The 20,352-nt window shown below is 41.6% G+C and overlaps 4 protein-coding genes across 4 annotated transcripts; 1 reads left to right on the forward strand and 3 right to left on the reverse strand.

The window, feature by feature from the left end:
* Nucleotides 1-4,133: 4,133 nt before the first annotated feature.
* LOC142224900 (uncharacterized) lies at nt 4,134-5,879 on the forward strand. The gene has a single exon (XM_075294678.1). It carries the CDS (start codon nt 4,134-4,136, stop codon nt 5,877-5,879), a length of 1,746 nt encoding a protein of 581 aa, XP_075150793.1.
* A 2,175-nt stretch (nt 5,880-8,054) lies between these two features.
* LOC142224901 (uncharacterized) lies at nt 8,055-8,742 on the reverse strand. Its single transcript, XM_075294679.1, has 2 exons — nt 8,717-8,742; nt 8,055-8,655 (listed from the first exon to the last, which is right to left on the reverse strand). The coding sequence occupies exons 1-2, from the start codon at nt 8,740-8,742 to the stop codon at nt 8,055-8,057; spliced, it is 627 nt and encodes a 208-aa protein (XP_075150794.1).
* Nucleotides 8,743-10,495: 1,753 nt separating this feature from the next.
* Nucleotides 10,496-11,183, reverse strand: LOC142224902 (uncharacterized). Its single transcript, XM_075294680.1, has 2 exons — nt 11,158-11,183; nt 10,496-11,096 (listed from the first exon to the last, which is right to left on the reverse strand). The coding sequence occupies exons 1-2, from the start codon at nt 11,181-11,183 to the stop codon at nt 10,496-10,498; spliced, it is 627 nt and encodes a 208-aa protein (XP_075150795.1).
* A 1,753-nt stretch (nt 11,184-12,936) lies between these two features.
* Nucleotides 12,937-15,523, reverse strand: LOC142224903 (uncharacterized). Its single transcript, XM_075294681.1, has 2 exons — nt 15,129-15,523; nt 12,937-14,239 (listed from the first exon to the last, which is right to left on the reverse strand). The coding sequence occupies exons 1-2, from the start codon at nt 15,521-15,523 to the stop codon at nt 12,937-12,939; spliced, it is 1,698 nt and encodes a 565-aa protein (XP_075150796.1).
* Between the last annotated feature and the right edge of the window lie 4,829 nt (nt 15,524-20,352).

Raw genomic sequence — 20,352 nt, forward strand, 5'->3', positions numbered from 1 at the left:
TCCTAGTATCCACAATACTTCAAAAATTGTTTGGCTGGGGAAACTTAACGGCCGAGTCCAAATCTCTGAAAGACTTCCACGACGTCCTCAACGAAAGTCTGTCCGCACTGACGAACATTGGAATCAACATCGACAACTGGGACCAGGTACTTTTACATGTGTTGGTCAAAAAATTGTATCGCCAAACACACATCATGTACGAACAATCGCTGGAAAACCCCACAGAGCAACAGACGTTAAACAATTTCCTGAAGGTTTTACGAAACCGCTTCCAAGCACTTGAAGCTGTTGGTGGAAAGGACAAGGCAAAGCAAATTGCAACAACAACAACGTACAAATCAAGCGGATGTCCCCTGTGTGCGGAAGGCCATCCAATATATTACTGTAAACAGTTCTTGGCAATGAACATTGCGGATCGCCTTAAGTGGGTACAAAAGAAAGGGTTTTGCGTAAACTGTATTAAACCCGATCATCGTTCCAAGGAATGCACATCCAAGACATGCACTAAGTGTTCATGTAAACACAATTCGCTGCTCCATCTTGAAAAACAACAAATTGCCAGCAACAAACCCTCACAATCTAGTAGTGAAGCATTACGCTCAACCACAGTGGCATCAGCGAACGCTCGCCCGGCAAGGATTCTACTCGCAACAGCAGTAATAGAAATAACAGCCAACAATGGACGATCCGGAAAATTCCGAGCATTGTTGGACTCAGGATCCCAACTCATCATAGTCTCCGAAAGACTAATTAAAACCCTATCCATTCAACCAGAACGAGCAACACTAAGTATTCAAGGAATTAGTGGAAGATCCAGAGAAGCTACACAGCGGGTAAACGTTAAATTCGACTCACTCACAAGCAAGTTTTCATCCAGGCTGGAGGCTTATGTTCTCTCAAACATAATACCACATCAACCTAGTGTATCGTTCGACATTTCATCCTGGTCTATTCCCAAAAACATAATGCTGGCAGACCCATCGTTCCAAAATTCGGCAAAAATTGATGTATTACTTGGCGCAGAATTTTACTTTCATCTTCTGCTATCAGGAACATTACACTTAGCAGACAATTTACCCGTCCTGAGGAACACAAAACTTGGGTGGATTGCCAGTGGACGATTAGCCGACGACAGCACAACCGAAGCAACATGTGCAGTTTTTAGTGAAGACGATACAGCAACAAACGAACTACTTGAAAGATTCTAGAAAATCGAGGAAGTTCCTGCAGAAAGCAATCTCACAGTTGCAGAGCAGGCGTGTGAAACTCACTTCATTCAAACCACAACCAGAGATCTCAATGGAAGATTTGTTCGTCTACCCCTGTCTGAGGATGCCGCAACACTTGGTGAATCAGAAACATCCGCATATTCCAGGTTCCTTGCCTTGGAACGACGATATAAACGCGATAACAATCTTGAAAAACAATACAAGGAATTCATGAAGTCATACGAAGATCTTGGTCACATGAGCTGTTCAGATAGTTTAGTAACAGCTAAGGAAATGCAATCTCAACTCACCTCCTTACTTAAGGAAGCCGGCTTCAAGTTGCGGAAGTGGTGTGCAAACCATCGCCAACTCCTCCAAGACATACCGCAAGATGATCAAGAAGTCAAACTTGATTTTGAAAACGCGTCAATCAAGGCATTGGGACTAATATGGACCCCAGCATCGGATCAATTCTGCCTTAGGTCAAATCTTCAGCCAGTCTCAGTGATAACAAAGCGATCTGTCATATCAGATGTAGCACGAATCTACGATCCGTTGGGTATAGCAGGCCCAGTCGTAGTGGCAGCCAAGATATTCATTCAACAACTTTGGGAGTTCAAATGCATGTCTTTGTGGACGCATCAGAAAAGGCTTATTACATTACATTACATTACATTCGATCTGAACTCCCAAATAAAAGGATAATCGTCCGGCTGTTGTGCGCCAAATCCAGAGTAGCGCCTATCCAAAAGGTATCGCTGCCAAGGCTAGAACTTTGCGCAGATCTTCTAGGAGCAGAACTGGCCAACAAAACAAAAAATGAACTAAGATACGAAGACAAACAGCTCTTCTTCTGGTCTGATTCCGAAATTGTCTTGCATTGGGTAAATTCGGCATCATCATCACTCAAAACTTTTGTAGCTAACCGAATCAGCAAAATACAAGACCTCACCACCAACAGTCAATGGAGACACGTCGACTCCAAAAACAACCCCGCAGTCTTAATCTCCAGAGGTTTAAGAACAGAACAATTACCGGAGTGCAACATGTGGTTCTATGGACCCCTTTTTTTTACATGGAAATGAAGACAGTTGGCCTAAGGAATTCGCGAAGGAATTGCATCCAACAAGTGAATTAGAATTCAAACGAAAGCCTGTTATTGTCACTACAAATGGGATTGGAACAAATCATCTACAAAATCAACCACCGCAATTCGTTCGGTTGTCTTCAAAGAGTTGTGGCTTATATGCAGCGATTTATCAAAAACAGCAGGACATCGTCAGCCGACCGACCAGCAACCAAGCTACTAAGCCCAATAGAATTAACTTCAGCTTTGCATCTAATAGTCAAAAACCATACAATCAGCTGACTTCAAAGACGACATTAACAAGTTAAAGACAACCAAAGAACTCAGCAGATCCAGCCCAATTATCAGTCTATCCCCCTTCCTTGACAAATCAGATATTCTTCGAGTTGGCGGAAGACTAGATGCGTCAAATCTCTCATACGAAATGAAATAATATTGCCTTATAATGACCCCATCGTCAAACTAATCCTCGTGATGCTGCACAATAAAAACCATCACTGCGGTCCACAAACGTTGCTAAATACTACAAGAGAAAGGGGATTCTGGATTATAAAGGGCAAAACAATGGCAAGGAACACATTTCACAATTGCATTCGTTGTACGAAGGGCAAACCAAAAATGTATCAACACATAATGGGTGATTTACCAGAAGACAGAATAACGCCATGTCGACCCTTCTTAAACACTGGAGTAGATTATTGCGGTCCATTTTGGGTACACTACAAGCTTAGGGGAAAGCGTCCACACAAGGTGTATATCACAGTCTTTTGCTGTTTTGCCACAAAGGCAATCCACATGGAAGTTGTGACAGATCTCACTACAGACGCCTTTATTGGAGCCCTAAAAAGATTCATCTCGCGACGCGGGCGATGCCAAACGATATATTCAGACAACCGCACAAACTTTGTTGGGGCTAGAAATCAACTGAAAGAACTGGAGACCTCAATATTCGGGAAGGAATCACAGGAGACTATTGGAAGGGCATGTACCAAAGAAATGATCGAATTTAAATTCATCCCACCCAGAGCCCCCCCATTTCGGAGGCCTTTGGGAAGCAGCGGTGAAATCAGCCAAGCATCTTCTTCTGCGTTCGGTTTCCACCGCCTCCCTCACTTATGAAGAACTGGAAGCGGTAGTCATAGAAATTGAAGCAATTTAAAATTCAAGACCACTAACTCCCATATCTTCAAACCCCAACGATCTAACCGCACTGACGCCAGGACATTTCCTTATAGGAGAACCCCTGACCGCACAAATTGACGCCAGAACAAACCAGCCACCAACACCACTATCTAAAAGATGGAAACTCGTGTCAGAACTAAGACACAGTTTTTGGAATAGGTGGTTCAGTGAATATTTGTCACAACTCCAACAGAGACACAAATGGAGGACGACCTCAGCAAATATCAAACCCGACCAACTTGTCATCATCAAGGAGGATAACGTTCCGGTCATGCAATGGCCACTTGGACGCATCATCAAAACCTACAAAGGACAAGATGGAAACGTGCGCGTAGTCGATGTCAAAACTTCATCAGGTGTAATTAAACGGCCAATCCATCGCCTAGCGCCATTATTCAATGATGATATCAAAGAAAAGGAGGATCACAAAAGAACAAGGCCAACAGATGAACAGAAGCCAAACACATTAAAACGATCGAGGCCCAATAACTTTAATTTATTGTTCACAACACTACTGGCTCTTCTTATACTACCGGTAGTATTATGCAATCCCATGCGACCACAACCATTTGAAACAAAACCCGGATTATATTTCGAAGGTATTGGTATGGCACGGATAGCCACATACTGTTAAACCAGTTGTATTATGCAATCCCATGCGACCACAACCATTGGAAACTAAACCCGGATTATATTTCGAAGGTATTGGTACGGCACGGATAGCCACAGCAGAATGGAAACTCATGGTCTACTACAATCTTATACCCTTTAGATCAGAAATTGACAACTTCGCTGACGGTATAAAGACGTTCTCCGACCTATGCAAAATGTCTCCTCACGAAGCAATATGTAACAATTTCGCATCTCATCTCAAGCAAACTAGAGCAGATTTAATCCAAGATAGAGATATCATCATGCCAAGGAGATTGCGTAGAGGTGCTCTAAATATTGTCGGTAATGTCGCAAGATCTCTGTTTGGAATTCTAGACGCGGACTATGCCGCCGAAATGGACAATACGATACAAAGAGCAGAGACGGACAGAAGCCACCTCACATCGCTGTTACACAATCAAACCTCAATTATCGACTCGACCTTGAATATAATAAAGGAAGACGAGTTATCCTTAAAAACTAGAATATATGAAGTCCAAACCACCATATCGACGATACATAACCAAGTGGTAGAAGACAAAGCTCAGCAAAGGATAGCTCACACAGTAGCTCTTCTTGCCAACGAACTAACTCTAGCAGCAGCAAGACTACGCCAAGTTGAAGCGGAAATCGTTAATGTTCTTACAGACTCTCATCACGGTAGGATCAGTCCATCCTTACTAACGCCGGATCAGCTGCAAAGAGAAATTAACGTAATCAAGGCTCATCTACCGATATCACGTGTTCTACATTTCGATGACATTGACCTCATTCAATTCTACAAAATCATGCGAACAAAGGCAGCAGTCACTAAAGACAAGGTTATGTTCGAGATAAGACTTCCTCTAGTTGGCCAGCAAACGTTTGAGTTGTTGAAGATATTTGCGGTGCCCGCAAACGAGAACGACACCCTTGTTACGATACACCCCCAAAAAGAGTACTTGGCGATCAATCTCCATCGAGATGAATACATGCCACTCTCCAGCGATGACATTCGCACCTGTATTCAACCAAGCAGTGACATTTTTATCTGCGATAATAATCACGCAATGTTTTCGAAGGGATCTATGGCGGCTTCGTGCGAAGTAGATATGTTCAGACATAAACCAACAAACAGGTGCAAAGTCAACATTTACAAGGAGCCTATCATCTGGCAACAACTACATTACAAGAACCAATGGATTTATGCTACCACATGTGAAATTGACGTCAGCACTGTTTGCGGAACAAAAACTCTACAATACACGCTCCAAGGTTCCGGAATCATCAACCTTGAACCAATTTGCACCCTTAAAACCTCGGAAGTCACTCTTCGAGGTCATTATAATGCATCAAGCTTTATTCAAGCATCTTACTCTTGCTTTCCGAAATTTAATCTAACAACGCATGAGAGAGAGCCCGCTGCAATTCTCAACTCGACTGATCAGCTTTTAATAAACCATACCGAGCAGCTAACAGATCTCCAGAACAAACTACGGGAAGCTGACATTTCAAATTTACGCACCACCTACCGTTCCGACAGACATCACCATATGGCGATAAGTTACACAGCTCTTATCATGTCTTCAATGCTGTTGATGTTTTACCTTGGATGGAGATTTCTGAACAGAGGAGGTGAATCAATCCAACCACCCACTCCACAACCACGTCAAACCGTTCCGGACTCGTGCACTGCCCAGCTTTTGCGCTGCTATATTATAAAGCATATATATTTAAATATTATTTGCATTGTAAGCAGCAGAAGTCAATAGCCGACCAATTTAAATAAAGAATCTAATTTCACCGTCAACAATTGGACAGGTTGTCGACTTCTGCTACACTAGTTCATTTACACTAATATACTAAATCAGCATAAATATTACTTAAGTCATTGACATAGCATAGGCTAGTTATACGGTACGTGTTAACTTAGTATATCGATAATTCATCAGTTATTTATTATAAATAACGTGAATGAAATAAAACATTATGCTAGAACAAATTTGCATTCTACATCATTAAAATCAACATACGGTTCAAGTACCCTATGTCCCATCTACAACTGTTCTTGTTTTGTACTTGAACAATATTAGGAAAAGAATATTCCCTGAATATTCAAAATTATACACGAGTTATGGTTTTAATTTTGATATGTTCCGAATATTAACCATCCGAATACTGAGTTCTTTATCATCGTAATTCATTCATGGTTGGGACAACATCGTCAACTAGTTGTCGAGGCTGAGTATCGTAGACAAGTGTATGATGCTGTCGGCGGCAAACGTGACAGCCTGATTTGGATAGGCAGCCTTTCTTTGAGAGTTTATGAGCTAAACAATTCCGGCAATAGTCAAAAGTTTAACGTCTTGTTTCCTTTGAGCAATTCCCATTCCAAGGAATTTTCTGCATTTTCGGAGAGGATGGAAACGCTTACATATACGACATCGAAATGGCCTCCTGTTGTGTGTAGTTGTCAGCTCTTGACTGGTTGCACGATTTTTACGATTCGGGGCATTCTGTAATAAATTGCATAGTAGAATTTGGAGAAAGAAACAAAAAAAATATGAGCGCAAAATGAAAAGGATATTATCTACTGTGTGGGAAGAATTACGAGTTTGACGATTGGTCGAGTGATGGTTCCTTTTTGTGTGTAGATCTCAGCGACTCGAGTACGATTGTCCCTACCAGGAAAAACTCTCTTCACTCGACCAATTCTCCATTCGTTTGAAGGGAGATTCTCATCGCGGATGACGACAATTGAGCCTACTTCGATATCTTTTTGAGGATCTTTCCATTTGTTTATGGAGTTCCATTAAATATTCGGACTTCCATCGTTGACAAAAATGTTGGTGTAAAACTTTCACCCGCTGCCAAAGGTTTACTATTGACTGAGGGTGCCTATCGTAAATAGGTTCTGGAGCAGAAAGAATGACACCTCCCGTAAGGAAGTGCCCAGGTGTAAGTGGGTTCAAATCGGCAGTGTCCTCCGACATAGTGTAAATCGGCCTGGAATTAAGACATGCCTCAATCTTGGCGAGCAATGTACAGAACTATTCAAAGGTGTATGTAAACGACCCTGATACCTTCCTAAAATGGGTCTTAAAGCTTTTCACCCCAGCCTCCCATATTCCACCCATATGTGGGGCTCCTGGAGGGATGAAATGCCAAGATAGGTTATTATGGATAAAAATGGGACACAACATGAGATTTGGATGATACAAGGAAGTCTTTTGTGAGTTCTTTGGAAGCACCTACGTAGTTGGTACCATTATCGGAATATACATTTAAAGGGCAACCACGTCTTGAGACGAAACGTTGGAAGGCGGCCAGGAATGTAGAAGTGGACAGGGAGGAAGTGGCTTCCAAATGGATAGCTTTCGTTGCAAATCAAACGAAAACACAAACATATCCCATATTGATTTTGCAACACCGTCCTGAAAAACTTTTAATTTCAAATCGACCTGCAAAATCTAAGCCCGTGGAATGGAATGGACGATCGAGGATTGTTCTCTCGGGTGGCAAGGCTGCCATAATCTGCGTTTGCACCTTCTTTCTATGTACAACACAATCCTTACACTGGTGTATTATAGTCTTCACTAAATTCTTCAAGAACAAGATTGACGACCTGCTGATTCCCCCCATGAAGACACAGGATGTGAGTAAATCGAACTAAAAGACGGCTCAATTGACAACTATATGGGAGTATAATGGGGTACCTCTCATCGTATGTAAGGGAAGGCGAATATGCGAGACGATTATTCCATTCTTGTCTAAAAACGGGTTAAGATTACGAATTGTAGATGATTTCGGAATGTTTTCCTTTCGGGTTAAAGCTTTCATTGTTTCGCAATAATACTTCTTGAGTTAGAGATATGAGCCTGGTTTTCACATATTGGACCTCGTTTGCCGTTAATACCCACGAATCACGATAAAAAGATAGGCGATATTTAGGGTGACTGCGATGGAGGAAACGCCCAGTTATACGAAGAAAAACGTTCTAGGATATCTTGTTGGTCTGGAGTGATTGCGACGTGAACTCTTACTACCTTTTGCTCCAAATCTGTTCCTAGCACAAAGTTATTAGCGACTGGCCAAGAGTCAGGAGATTTTGCCAACCATGGAGGACCTTGCCACCACAAGTGACAATTGATTAAATCTTTTGGGTAAACTCCGCGCGTTGCCAAATCTGCCGGGTTTGAAAAAGTGTCAACATGGAACCAGTTGTCCACGCCTACCTTGTTGGCAATAATCGAAACTCGGTTGGCAACAAACACTTTCCAACTACAAGCTGGTTTCTGAAGCCAGGCCAACACAATAGTTGAGTCTGTCCATTTATAAATCTCATCCTGGGAAACTTTCAAAGAAGGAATTACAGAATCAACCACTTCTGCTAGTAAAGTAGCTCCACAGAGCGCAAGTTTCGGAATTGATAGCGTTTTAATTGGCGAAACTCTGGATTTGGAAGTGAGGAGATTTACAAAAACTGAATTATTTTCCAATTGGACACGAGTATATAATGCCGTGACATACGCATTCTCAGATGCGTCCCTGAATATTCAAAATTATACACGAGTTATGGTTTTAATTTTGATATGTTCCGAATATTAACCATCCGAATACTGAGTTCTTTATCATCGTAATTCATTCATGGTTGGGACAACATCGTCAACTAGTTGTCGAGGCTGAGTATCGTAGACAAGTGTATGATGCTGTCGGCGGCAAACGTGACAGCCTGATTTGGATAGGCAGCCTTTCTTTGAGAGTTTATGAGCTAAACAATTCCGGCAATAGTCAAAAGTTTAACGTCTTGTTTCCTTTGAGCAATTCCCATTCCAAGGAATTTTCTGCATTTTCGGAGAGGATGGAAACGCTTACATATACGACATCGAAATGGCCTCCTGTTGTGTGTAGTTGTCAGCTCTTGACTGGTTGCACGATTTTTACGATTCGGGGCATTCTGTAATAAATTGCATAGTAGAATTTGGAGAAAGAAACAAAAAAAATATGAGCGCAAAATGAAAAGGATATTATCTACTGTGTGGGAAGAATTACGAGTTTGACGATTGGTCGAGTGATGGTTCCTTTTTGTGTGTAGATCTCAGCGACTCGAGTACGATTGTCCCTACCAGGAAAAACTCTCTTCACTCGACCAATTCTCCATTCGTTTGAAGGGAGATTCTCATCGCGGATGACGACAATTGAGCCTACTTCGATATCTTTTTGAGGATCTTTCCATTTGTTTATGGAGTTCCATTAAATATTCGGACTTCCATCGTTGACAAAAATGTTGGTGTAAAACTTTCACCCGCTGCCAAAGGTTTACTATTGACTGAGGGTGCCTATCGTAAATAGGTTCTGGAGCAGAAAGAATGACACCTCCCGTAAGGAAGTGCCCAGGTGTAAGTGGGTTCAAATCGGCAGTGTCCTCCGACATAGTGTAAATCGGCCTGGAATTAAGACATGCCTCAATCTTGGCGAGCAATGTACAGAACTATTCAAAGGTGTATGTAAACGACCCTGATACCTTCCTAAAATGGGTCTTAAAGCTTTTCACCCCAGCCTCCCATATTCCACCCATATGTGGGGCTCCTGGAGGGATGAAATGCCAAGATAGGTTATTATGGATAAAAATGGGACACAACATGAGATTTGGATGATACAAGGAAGTCTTTTGTGAGTTCTTTGGAAGCACCTACGTAGTTGGTACCATTATCGGAATATACATTTAAAGGGCAACCACGTCTTGAGACGAAACGTTGGAAGGCGGCCAAGAATGTAGAAGTGGACAGGGAGGAAGTGGCTTCCAAATGGATAGCTTTCGTTGCAAATCAAACGAAAACACAAACATATCCCATATTGATTTTGCAACACCGTCCTGAAAAACTTTTAATTTCAAATCGACCTGCAAAATCTAAGCCCGTGGAATGGAATGGACGATCGAGGATTGTTCTCTCGGGTGGCAAGGCTGCCATAATCTGCGTTTGCACCTTCTTTCTATGTACAACACAATCCTTACACTGGTGTATTATAGTCTTCACTAAATTCTTCAAGAACAAGATTGACGACCTGCTGATTCCCCCCATGAAGACACAGGATGTGAGTAAATCGAACTAAAAGACGGCTCAATTGACAACTATATGGGAGTATAATGGGGTACCTCTCATCGTATGTAAGGGAAGGCGAATATGCGAGACGATTATTCCATTCTTGTCTAAAAACGGGTTAAGATTACGAATTGTAGATGATTTCGGAATGTTTTCCTTTCGGGTTAAAGCTTTCATTGTTTCGCAATAATACTTCTTGAGTTAGAGATATGAGCCTGGTTTTCACATATTGGACCTCGTTTGCCGTTAATACCCACGAATCACGATAAAAAGATAGGCGATATTTAGGGTGACTGCGATGGAGGAAACGCCCAGTTATACGAAGAAAAACGTTCTAGGATATCTTGTTGGTCTGGAGTGATTGCGACGTGAACTCTTACTACCTTTTGCTCCAAATCTGTTCCTAGCACAAAGTTATTAGCGACTGGCCAAGAGTCAGGAGATTTTGCCAACCATGGAGGACCTTGCCACCACAAGTGACAATTGATTAAATCTTTTGGGTAAACTCCGCGCGTTGCCAAATCTGCCGGGTTTGAAAAAGTGTCAACATGGAACCAGTTGTCCACGCCTACCTTGTTGGCAATAATCGAAACTCGGTTGGCAACAAACACTTTCCAACTACAAGCTGGTTTCTGAAGCCAGGCCAACACAATAGTTGAGTCTGTCCATTTATAAATCTCATCCTGGGAAACTTTCAAAGAAGGAATTACAGAATCAACCACTTCTGCTAGTAAAGTAGCTCCACAGAGCGCAAGTTTCGGAATTGATAGCGTTTTAATTGGCGAAACTCTGGATTTGGAAGTGAGGAGATTTACAAAAACTGAATTATTTTCCAATTGGACACGAGTATATAATGCCGTGACATACGCATTCTCAGATGCGTCCCTGAATATTCAAAATTATACACGAGTTATGGTTTTAATTTTGATATGTTCCGAATATTAACCATCCGAATACTGAGTTCTTTATCATCGTAATTCATTCATGGTTGGGACAACATCGTCAACTAGTTGTCGAGGCTGAGTATCGTAGACAAGTGTATGATGCTGTCGGCGGCAAACGTGACAGCCTGATTTGGATAGGCAGCCTTTCTTTGAGAGTTTATGAGCTAAACAATTCCGGCAATAGTCAAAAGTTTAACGTCTTGTTTCCTTTGAGCAATTCCCATTCCAAGGAATTTTCTGCATTTTCGGAGAGGATGGAAACGCTTACATATACGACATCGAAATGGCCTCCTGTTGTGTGTAGTTGTCAGCTCTTGACTGGTTGCACGATTTTTACGATTCGGGGCATTCTGTAATAAATTGCATAGTAGAATTTGGAGAAAGAAACAAAAAAAATATGAGCGCAAAATGAAAAGGATATTATCTACTGTGTGGGAAGAATTACGAGTTTGACGATTGGTCGAGTGATGGTTCCTTTTTGTGTGTAGATCTCAGCGACTCGAGTACGATTGTCCCTACCAGGAAAAACTCTCTTCACTCGACCAATTCTCCATTCGTTTGAAGGGAGATTCTCATCGCGGATGACGACAATTGAGCCTACTTCGATATCTTTTTGAGGATCTTTCCATTTGTTTATGGAGTTCCATTAAATATTCGGACTTCCATCGTTGACAAAAATGTTGGTGTAAAACTTTCACCCGCTGCCAAAGGTTTACTATTGACTGAGGGTGCCTATCGTAAATAGGTTCTGGAGCAGAAAGAATGACACCTCCCGTAAGGAAGTGCCCAGGTGTAAGTGGGTTCAAATCGGCAGTGTCCTCCGACATAGTGTAAATCGGCCTGGAATTAAGACATGCCTCAATCTTGGCGAGCAATGTACAGAACTATTCAAAGGTGTATGTAAACGACCCTGATACCTTCCTAAAATGGGTCTTAAAGCTTTTCACCCCAGCCTCCCATATTCCACCCATATGTGGGGCTCCTGGAGGGATGAAATGCCAAGATAGGTTATTATGGATAAAAATGGGACACAACATGAGATTTGGATGATACAAGGAAGTCTTTTGTGAGTTCTTTGGAAGCACCTACGTAGTTGGTACCATTATCGGAATATACATTTAAAGGGCAACCACGTCTTGAGACGAAACGTTGGAAGGCGGCCAGGAATGTAGAAGTGGACAGGGAGGAAGTGGCTTCCAAATGGATAGCTTTCGTTGCAAATCAAACGAAAACACAAACATATCCCATATTGATTTTGCAACACCGTCCTGAAAAACTTTTAATTTCAAATCGACCTGCAAAATCTAAGCCCGTGGAATGGAATGGACGATCGAGGATTGTTCTCTCGGGTGGCAAGGCTGCCATAATCTGCGTTTGCACCTTCTTTCTATGTACAACACAATCCTTACACTGGTGTATTATAGTCTTCACTAAATTCTTCAAGAACAAGATTGACGACCTGCTGATTCCCCCCATGAAGACACAGGATGTGAGTAAATCGAACTAAAAGACGGCTCAATTGACAACTATATGGGAGTATAATGGGGTACCTCTCATCGTATGTAAGGGAAGGCGAATATGCGAGACGATTATTCCATTCTTGTCTAAAAACGGGTTAAGATTACGAATTGTAGATGATTTCGGAATGTTTTCCTTTCGGGTTAAAGCTTTCATTGTTTCGCAATAATACTTCTTGAGTTAGAGATATGAGCCTGGTTTTCACATATTGGACCTCGTTTGCCGTTAATACCCACGAATCACGATAAAAAGATAGGCGATATTTAGGGTGACTGCGATGGAGGAAACGCCCAGTTATACGAAGAAAAACGTTCTAGGATATCTTGTTGGTCTGGAGTGATTGCGACGTGAACTCTTACTACCTTTTGCTCCAAATCTGTTCCTAGCACAAAGTTATTAGCGACTGGCCAAGAGTCAGGAGATTTTGCCAACCATGGAGGACCTTGCCACCACAAGTGACAATTGATTAAATCTTTTGGGTAAACTCCGCGCGTTGCCAAATCTGCCGGGTTTGAAAAAGTGTCAACATGGAACCAGTTGTCCACGCCTACCTTGTTGGCAATAATCGAAACTCGGTTGGCAACAAACACTTTCCAACTACAAGCTGGTTTCTGAAGCCAGGCCAACACAATAGTTGAGTCTGTCCATTTATAAATCTCATCCTGGGAAACTTTCAAAGAAGGAATTACAGAATCAACCACTTCTGCTAGTAAAGTAGCTCCACAGAGCGCAAGTTTCGGAATTGATAGCGTTTTAATTGGCGAAACTCTGGATTTGGAAGTGAGGAGATTTACAAAAACTGAATTATTTTCCAATTGGACACGAGTATATAATGCCGTGACATACGCATTCTCAGATGCGTCACAAAATGCATGAAAGTGTATGCGACATGTTGGGGAGTAAGAAATCCATCTGGGGATTTGGATGGAATCTATAGCCATATAGCTATCTAAAAATTTCTTCCAATCTTGGGGATCGTTGGGTAAAAGATCTTCGTCCCAATCAATTTTGGTTAACCATATTTGTCTCATAAGAATTTTGGCAAGAATAACGATTGGTGCCAACCAACCTGCGGGGTCAAAAATCTTTGATATTTCAGAGAGGATTTCTCTCTTAGTGTAATTAGGTTTGTTGGATAATTTCCGTACAATGAATAAAAAACAATCTAACTTGGCGTTCCATTTTACACCAAGTGCTTTGGTCTGACTGCTCTCATCGAAAACAAGAAAATCTTCCTTCAAAACGTGTTCCTTTGGCAATGTTTCAAGAATTTCAGTGCAGTTTGATGTCAATTTTCTTAGTGGAAAACATGCAGTATTCAGGGCCCCAATCAGTTGATCTTTTGCCTTCAAAGCGGAGTGGATATCATGGCTGCCGGTTAGAACATCATCTACATACATGTCATCCTTTATGATTTGACTTGCTATTGGAAACATATTCTGACAATCCTGTGCGAGCTGCATGAGGGTTCGAAAAGCTAAATATGGAGCCGCATTAACCCCGAAGGTTACGGTTTTTAGCTCGAAATCTTGGATTTTGTTGTTTGGATTTTTACGAAATAATATTCTTTGAAAACATGTGTCATTTAAAAGAATAATGGTGAGGTCATTCTGGAGAATTGGACCTGGATATAGGTGTTATGTGAAAGAGTTGTTTTTTAATTTAAGTCAAATTCACGAATGACTCTTTATTCTATTTCATAATATAGTTACAAGTTTTTATACTATGTATGGTAGATTTGTAGGGTTACACATATTAGAATTAAATGTATTTACATAAATAAAGTATGAACGTAATGTGAATGCTTATAAGTATACACTTATGCTATGTTCCCACTGACTCGTTTTCCTCATTCATTTTTCCAAAACATTTCACCGTTCACACCGAGTTGAGATGTTTTAGTTTGACAGTTACCATGCAAACTAGAAATTCACATTTACTCGAAATTCAAATATATGCAACGTATGTTCAAATAACATACGCGAGCGCAAAGGGAAAAAGATTTATGTTATTTTCACATGTCCATGTTCTTCACAGCCTTTGTTTATTCCCCTTTTTCTATGAAATTTATATCAATAATTTGACATATATTTCGAAATTGGTATGTTATTCGGGGTATATTCCAAATTAGGTGGGTTCACATTCTAAAATTTAGGTGTTTTTGAGGAAAACTTGTGTTTTGGACTTGCTTTTTTATATGGGGAAAACGACTCGTTTTGAAATGCTTATAAAGGGAAAACATTTCAAACCCCAAAACATGCTTGGTGAGAACGCCGTATTAACATATACAACATCTCCCTTTGCAACATAAAATTAATACATCTATATTTAATAAATACAATGTTATGTATATCAAAATTACAAATTGAGTCTATCAGGTTCTTTAACCATTCTGCCACTTCGAGTAATATAATTTTCAACATTTTGTTCCTCAGATAAATTATTTTGTATAGACCTTTCTGTTTCCTGTATATTCGTTGTGTTTTCGTAATTATCAGAATTTATATCATTCTCAATATTAGCATAATTTAAACTACTCTGAGTTGATTTTCTTATATGATTATGACTTCTTCTAAATTTAGAGACATTTTGATCTAATATAATATATGACCTTGGTTCCTTGCAAATTTCTGCAACTTTTCCCGGATACCAATGACTTTGAGGATTCTTTTTGAACATTACCTTGTCACCCTCATGCATTGGTTTTAAGGATTTTGATTTAGCATTATACCTTTCTGTCACTTTCCTCATATTTGACTGTATCTTATCAGTATATTCAGTTTTATTTATCAATTTAGAATCAAAATTGTTGGCAACAGAAGGAATTTTAGTACGCAAAGTTCTAGACATTAACAGTTCAGATGGACTTGTAAATCACCCTTCGGAGTTGTTCTATAATGCAACAATGCCACATATGGATCAGACTTGCTCTCTACCGATTTCATAAGAAGTTTTTTCATAGTCTGCACCATACGTTCCGCTAGACCATTGGATCTGGGTAAATATGGACTAGATGTCCGATGATCAATTCCCCAGTCTTGACAAAATGTCCCAAATTCCTTAGAATTAAATGGCGGACCATTATCTGAAATAAAAATTGTAGGAATATCGTGTCTCGCAAATATCGACTTTAATTTAATAATTAAATTGGCACTACTGTAACCAGATGAAAGAATATCTATTTCAACAAATTTCGAAAAGTAATCAACCACAAGTAAATATGTTTTGCTTTGAAACTCAAAAAGATCACACCCTACTTTGTACCAAGGAATATCGATTACCTCATGAGGCATTAACTCAGGTCTACTATTAGAGTTTTGATACTTAGCACAAATCTCACAATTCAATGCCAAATCCTCAATATCTTTATAGATGTTAGGCCAGTAAACAAATTGACGAGCAAGATTCTAACATCTTAATACCCCCATGTGACCCTCGTGAATTTTATCTAAAACACCCCGTCTCAAAGTTTTCGGTATCAATATTTGACTATTTTTCAGCAATACATCATCCAAAATCGTTATATCATCCCTAATCTTAAAATAAGGCTTTACATCATCCTCAAGTTTACTACGACAATCCGGCCAACCATTACGTGTGTATCCTGCAATCTTCATTAAAGTGTCATCCTTCTTACTATGCTCCCCAATGGAATAAACATCAACAAAAGGAATTTCCAAATGCGAAGAAATAAAATTGCAGTGAATATTGACCTCGCTATCAATTTCAGATAATGCTTTATCCTCCAAGGGAGCTCTCGACAGTGTGTCAGCTATTTTCAAATCCCTGCCAGGTCTATATTGCACGGATAAACTATAACTCTGCAAACACAACATAAAACGCTGTAGTCGTGGTGGAATTTTATATAAAGGCTTATCGAATAGAGTTACCAAAGGCTTGTGATCTGTTTCCACAGTCACATTGGAACCATAAATATACTGATGAAATTTTCTGCATCCAAATAATATAGCAAAAAGCTCCTTCTCAATCTGAGCATAATTTTTTAGAGATTCCGTTAACGAACCTGACGCATACGCTATAGGCTGACCCTCATGCAAAATTGTGGCACCAACAGCAACTCTAGAGGCATCTACCGATAAAATCAATCTTTTACTCTTATCGAAATATGTAAGCACAGGAGCCTTTGTTATTTCCCTTTTCAAATTTCTGAACTCATTCTCATGTATAGCCGACCAATGCCACTGAACATCATTCTTTAACAATTCCCTTAAGTTATGATTCTTCTCCGACAAATTTTTGATAAATGGACCCAAATAATTAACCATGCCTAAAAATATCTGCATCTCCTTTACATTATTTGGTCTTGGCATATCCAGAACTGCCCTCACTTTCTCATTATCCAGACTCACTCCCGTCCTATCAAAAATATGACCTAAAAATTTTATTTCAGTCCTTAAAAATTTGCACTTAGATTCGTTAAACTTCAAACCTACTTCTCTAGCCCTTTGAAAAACCGCCTCTAATGTTCTATCATGCTCCTCTATAGTCGATGAATAGATCAAAAAATCATCTATGTATTGTAACGTGGTTTTCTTCGTGGGCTGAGGTAGGCCAGTGGCCGTCCAGGGTTGTCTTTCAAGGATCCACAAACCTTAAATAATAACACACTACTTATATACTTTTATGAGGTTTTATTGATAATTCTTGTTTATGTACAATACAATCGTGGGTAAGGGCAATGATTGGCGACGACTGGCGGGGCTTTGACTAGAAATGGTGGGCTGGGTTGGTCGGACGATGACGGAGACTCGTGCAGCGCGGGGTGGTGAGTGGACGATATTGCTTGACGGCGAGTTGACTGGATACGATGATGAACAGGGCCGATGAACTGGCTGGTGTGACGATATTGGGCAGACGGTGTTCGTGTACGTTGATGATGGTGGGGTCGGGCCAATGATGTTCGTGTGCGGTAGTGACGATGATGTTGGGCCGACGTTGATCGTGGACGGTGATGACGGTGGTATCGGGCTGGTGTTGTTCGGCCACGAAGATGACGGTGGGGTCGTGCCGATGTTGATCGTGTGAGGTGACGACGGTGCGGTCGGGCCGACAGTGTTCGTGTACTGGGATGACGATGGTGTCGGGCCGACGACGGTGACTGATTCGGGTTCGGTGACGACGGTGGAGTCGGGTCGACGGTGTTGTGTACTGAGATGACGATGATGTCGGGTTGATGATATTCGGGTACGATGACGATGGTGGAGTCGGGTCGACGATGGTCGTGTGGGTTGACGATGTTGATGTCAGGTTGCTGATGCTCGTGCGTGATGACGATGATGGAGTCGGGTCGACGATGGTCGGGGACGTTGATGTTAATGATGGTGTTCGTGCACGAAGGTGACAGTTGAGTCGGACCGGCGGTGCTCGTATACGAGGGTGATGATGGTGACGGCCGATGGAGCTCGCACTGGTTTCTGTAACGAAAAGAGGGGCAGGGGAATACAACTGGTTGAAGCGGACGAACCGCGTAAGCGAACGAATCGCGTAAGCGGACGAACCGCGTAAGCAGCCGAACCGCGTAAGCAGCCGAACTGCGTAAGCGGACGAACCGCGTAAGCGGACGAACCGCGTAAGCGAACTAATCGCGTAAGCGAACGAATCGCGTAAGCGGACGAACCGCGTAAGCAGACGAACTGCGTAAGCGAACGAATCGCGTAAGCAGACGAACCGTGTTAAGGGAGGGGTTAGTATAGAGAGGGGGAGGGAAAGGGAAAGGATAGGAGAAAAGTAGTCGGGAATTCTACTCTACTGTGTTCGGATGCGAACGAATCGCGTAAGCGGACGAACCGCGTTAAGATGAATCGGTTGTTGCTTTCGGAAGTTCGGCAGCGGTCGTTGTAATGGATACCATGGCTCACAGCAATTAAATGGGTACAGTGGTACACAGGGAAAAAAAGTGTGGTATCCGTATAAATCATTTAGATAAAAAGTAGGAATAATATGTACGAGCAACTGGCTCGTTACATTCCCCCCCTACTTAATGAAAAGAAAACGTAAGTTTTCTTTTCCGAGTCATACCCGTGGGCGAGTTTTGGTCCGAAGACCCGCACTACCTCGACGAGGTATATTTTACTCCCTGAAAGAGAGCTCAGCCCAGAAAAATAAACACTGCACTCGATGCCATATATTGATAAGTGTTCTAAATTCTAATTCTTTTGGTAAGCTTATCACTATATAAAAAACGCAAATTCTTATGGTAAGCTAATAAATCTTATTACTATATATCCATTTTTTTTTTTTTTATTATTATTATTATTTTTTTTTTCTCTAAGACTGTTAAAACTTTAACTATTCTAAACTATTAGTAGTAAATACAAAGATCTGTCTCCATTGTACTTCTACTCCGCCTTGACGTGTGTATTGGGCTTGCTGGCAATGGCGTTGCGTGGTTCTGTTCTGTTAATAACAGGTTTTGCTTCACGACGTGTGTCTGATGGCGGTTCCCCGAGAACAATACCTCTTCTGTCGACGCATCCCTTCCATTTCGGTTTCCCTGTAGTGGTGTTGGCCGTTTTTGTTTCGGGCGTTGGCTCTGTTGCTGGTTTTGGTCGTCTGGGTGTTGTGGCTCTGAAGTGTCTTGTTGGCGGTAGCGACGGTATGAACCTCTTTGCTGTGGGCACCCTTGCCCCTTTACGACAAGTTTCTTGCGCTGAAATTGCTCTTGGCCTGACTTCTATCGACGGTAAGTATAGAAGTGGTGGCTTTAGTACTTTTGGCAGAGCAAGCTTCCTTGGGCGTTTTGCCTTTTGCTCTGTTCTTCTCGAGTGCACTTTTATGAATGAGTGGCAATCACTGGAAAAGTATCTTCGTTTGTCTGGTTTTCGAGAAATGGTGGTTTAGCATAAGTTTCATGCTCCCGTAGAGGACAACCCACTGTAGCGTTTCGCCCTTCTGGAATGAAATTATATGACGTCAGCGCACTAAGGAGGTGGGCGGACTCGGAGGGTTTAGTAGTCGGGCGGCACATGGGCTTGTCATCTAGATAAAGAGTGATGTTTCGCTGGCAGAGAAAATCCATTCCAAGTATGATGTTCTCGGCAAGCGTCGGAAGTACTGCTATTTTCAGGGGGGTACTCTTCTCATTATATAGTACGTCGATGTCATACAAATTCGTGCATGTGGTTAAGCGTCCGTCTGACATTTGGACGTTACGTTGCACTACTTCCTGCTGAATGCCTCGATGGGCCAAGAAGTTCTTTACGGTATCCGAGATATAGCTCGAGGAGGCCCCGGTGTCGATAAGCGCCTCGAAAGGGTGGTCATATATCATTACCTCAATGAAGTATCGGGTTGTGGGTGGCTCATCGTTTTGTCCGTCGTAGTGCTGAGCTCTGCAACTGCAGTCCTTAGTGAATTTTCCTTCCGTACCATAATAAGAGCAGAACAAACTGCGGGGGTTTCTACACTGAGTACGGATGTGACCCGGACGCTTGCAACGCCAACAGTGGTCGTTTCTGGAGTATGGTGTTTCTACCACCATGTGTGACGTATGGGGCTGCGATTGGCGCGACTCGTCTCTCTTCAATAGCTCATAGTCATCGGTTAACCCGATTAGTTCGTCCAACGTATGGAAATCGTTTCGTCGGATATAGTGGCGATATTCGGATCTCAGCCCGTCGTATATTCGGTCGAGGTGGTTCATCTCGCGAAGCCTTGGG

Source organism: Haematobia irritans, chromosome 2, assembly GCF_050003625.1.
Source record: "Haematobia irritans isolate KBUSLIRL chromosome 2, ASM5000362v1, whole genome shotgun sequence".
Taxonomy (NCBI): domain Eukaryota; kingdom Metazoa; phylum Arthropoda; class Insecta; order Diptera; family Muscidae; genus Haematobia; species Haematobia irritans.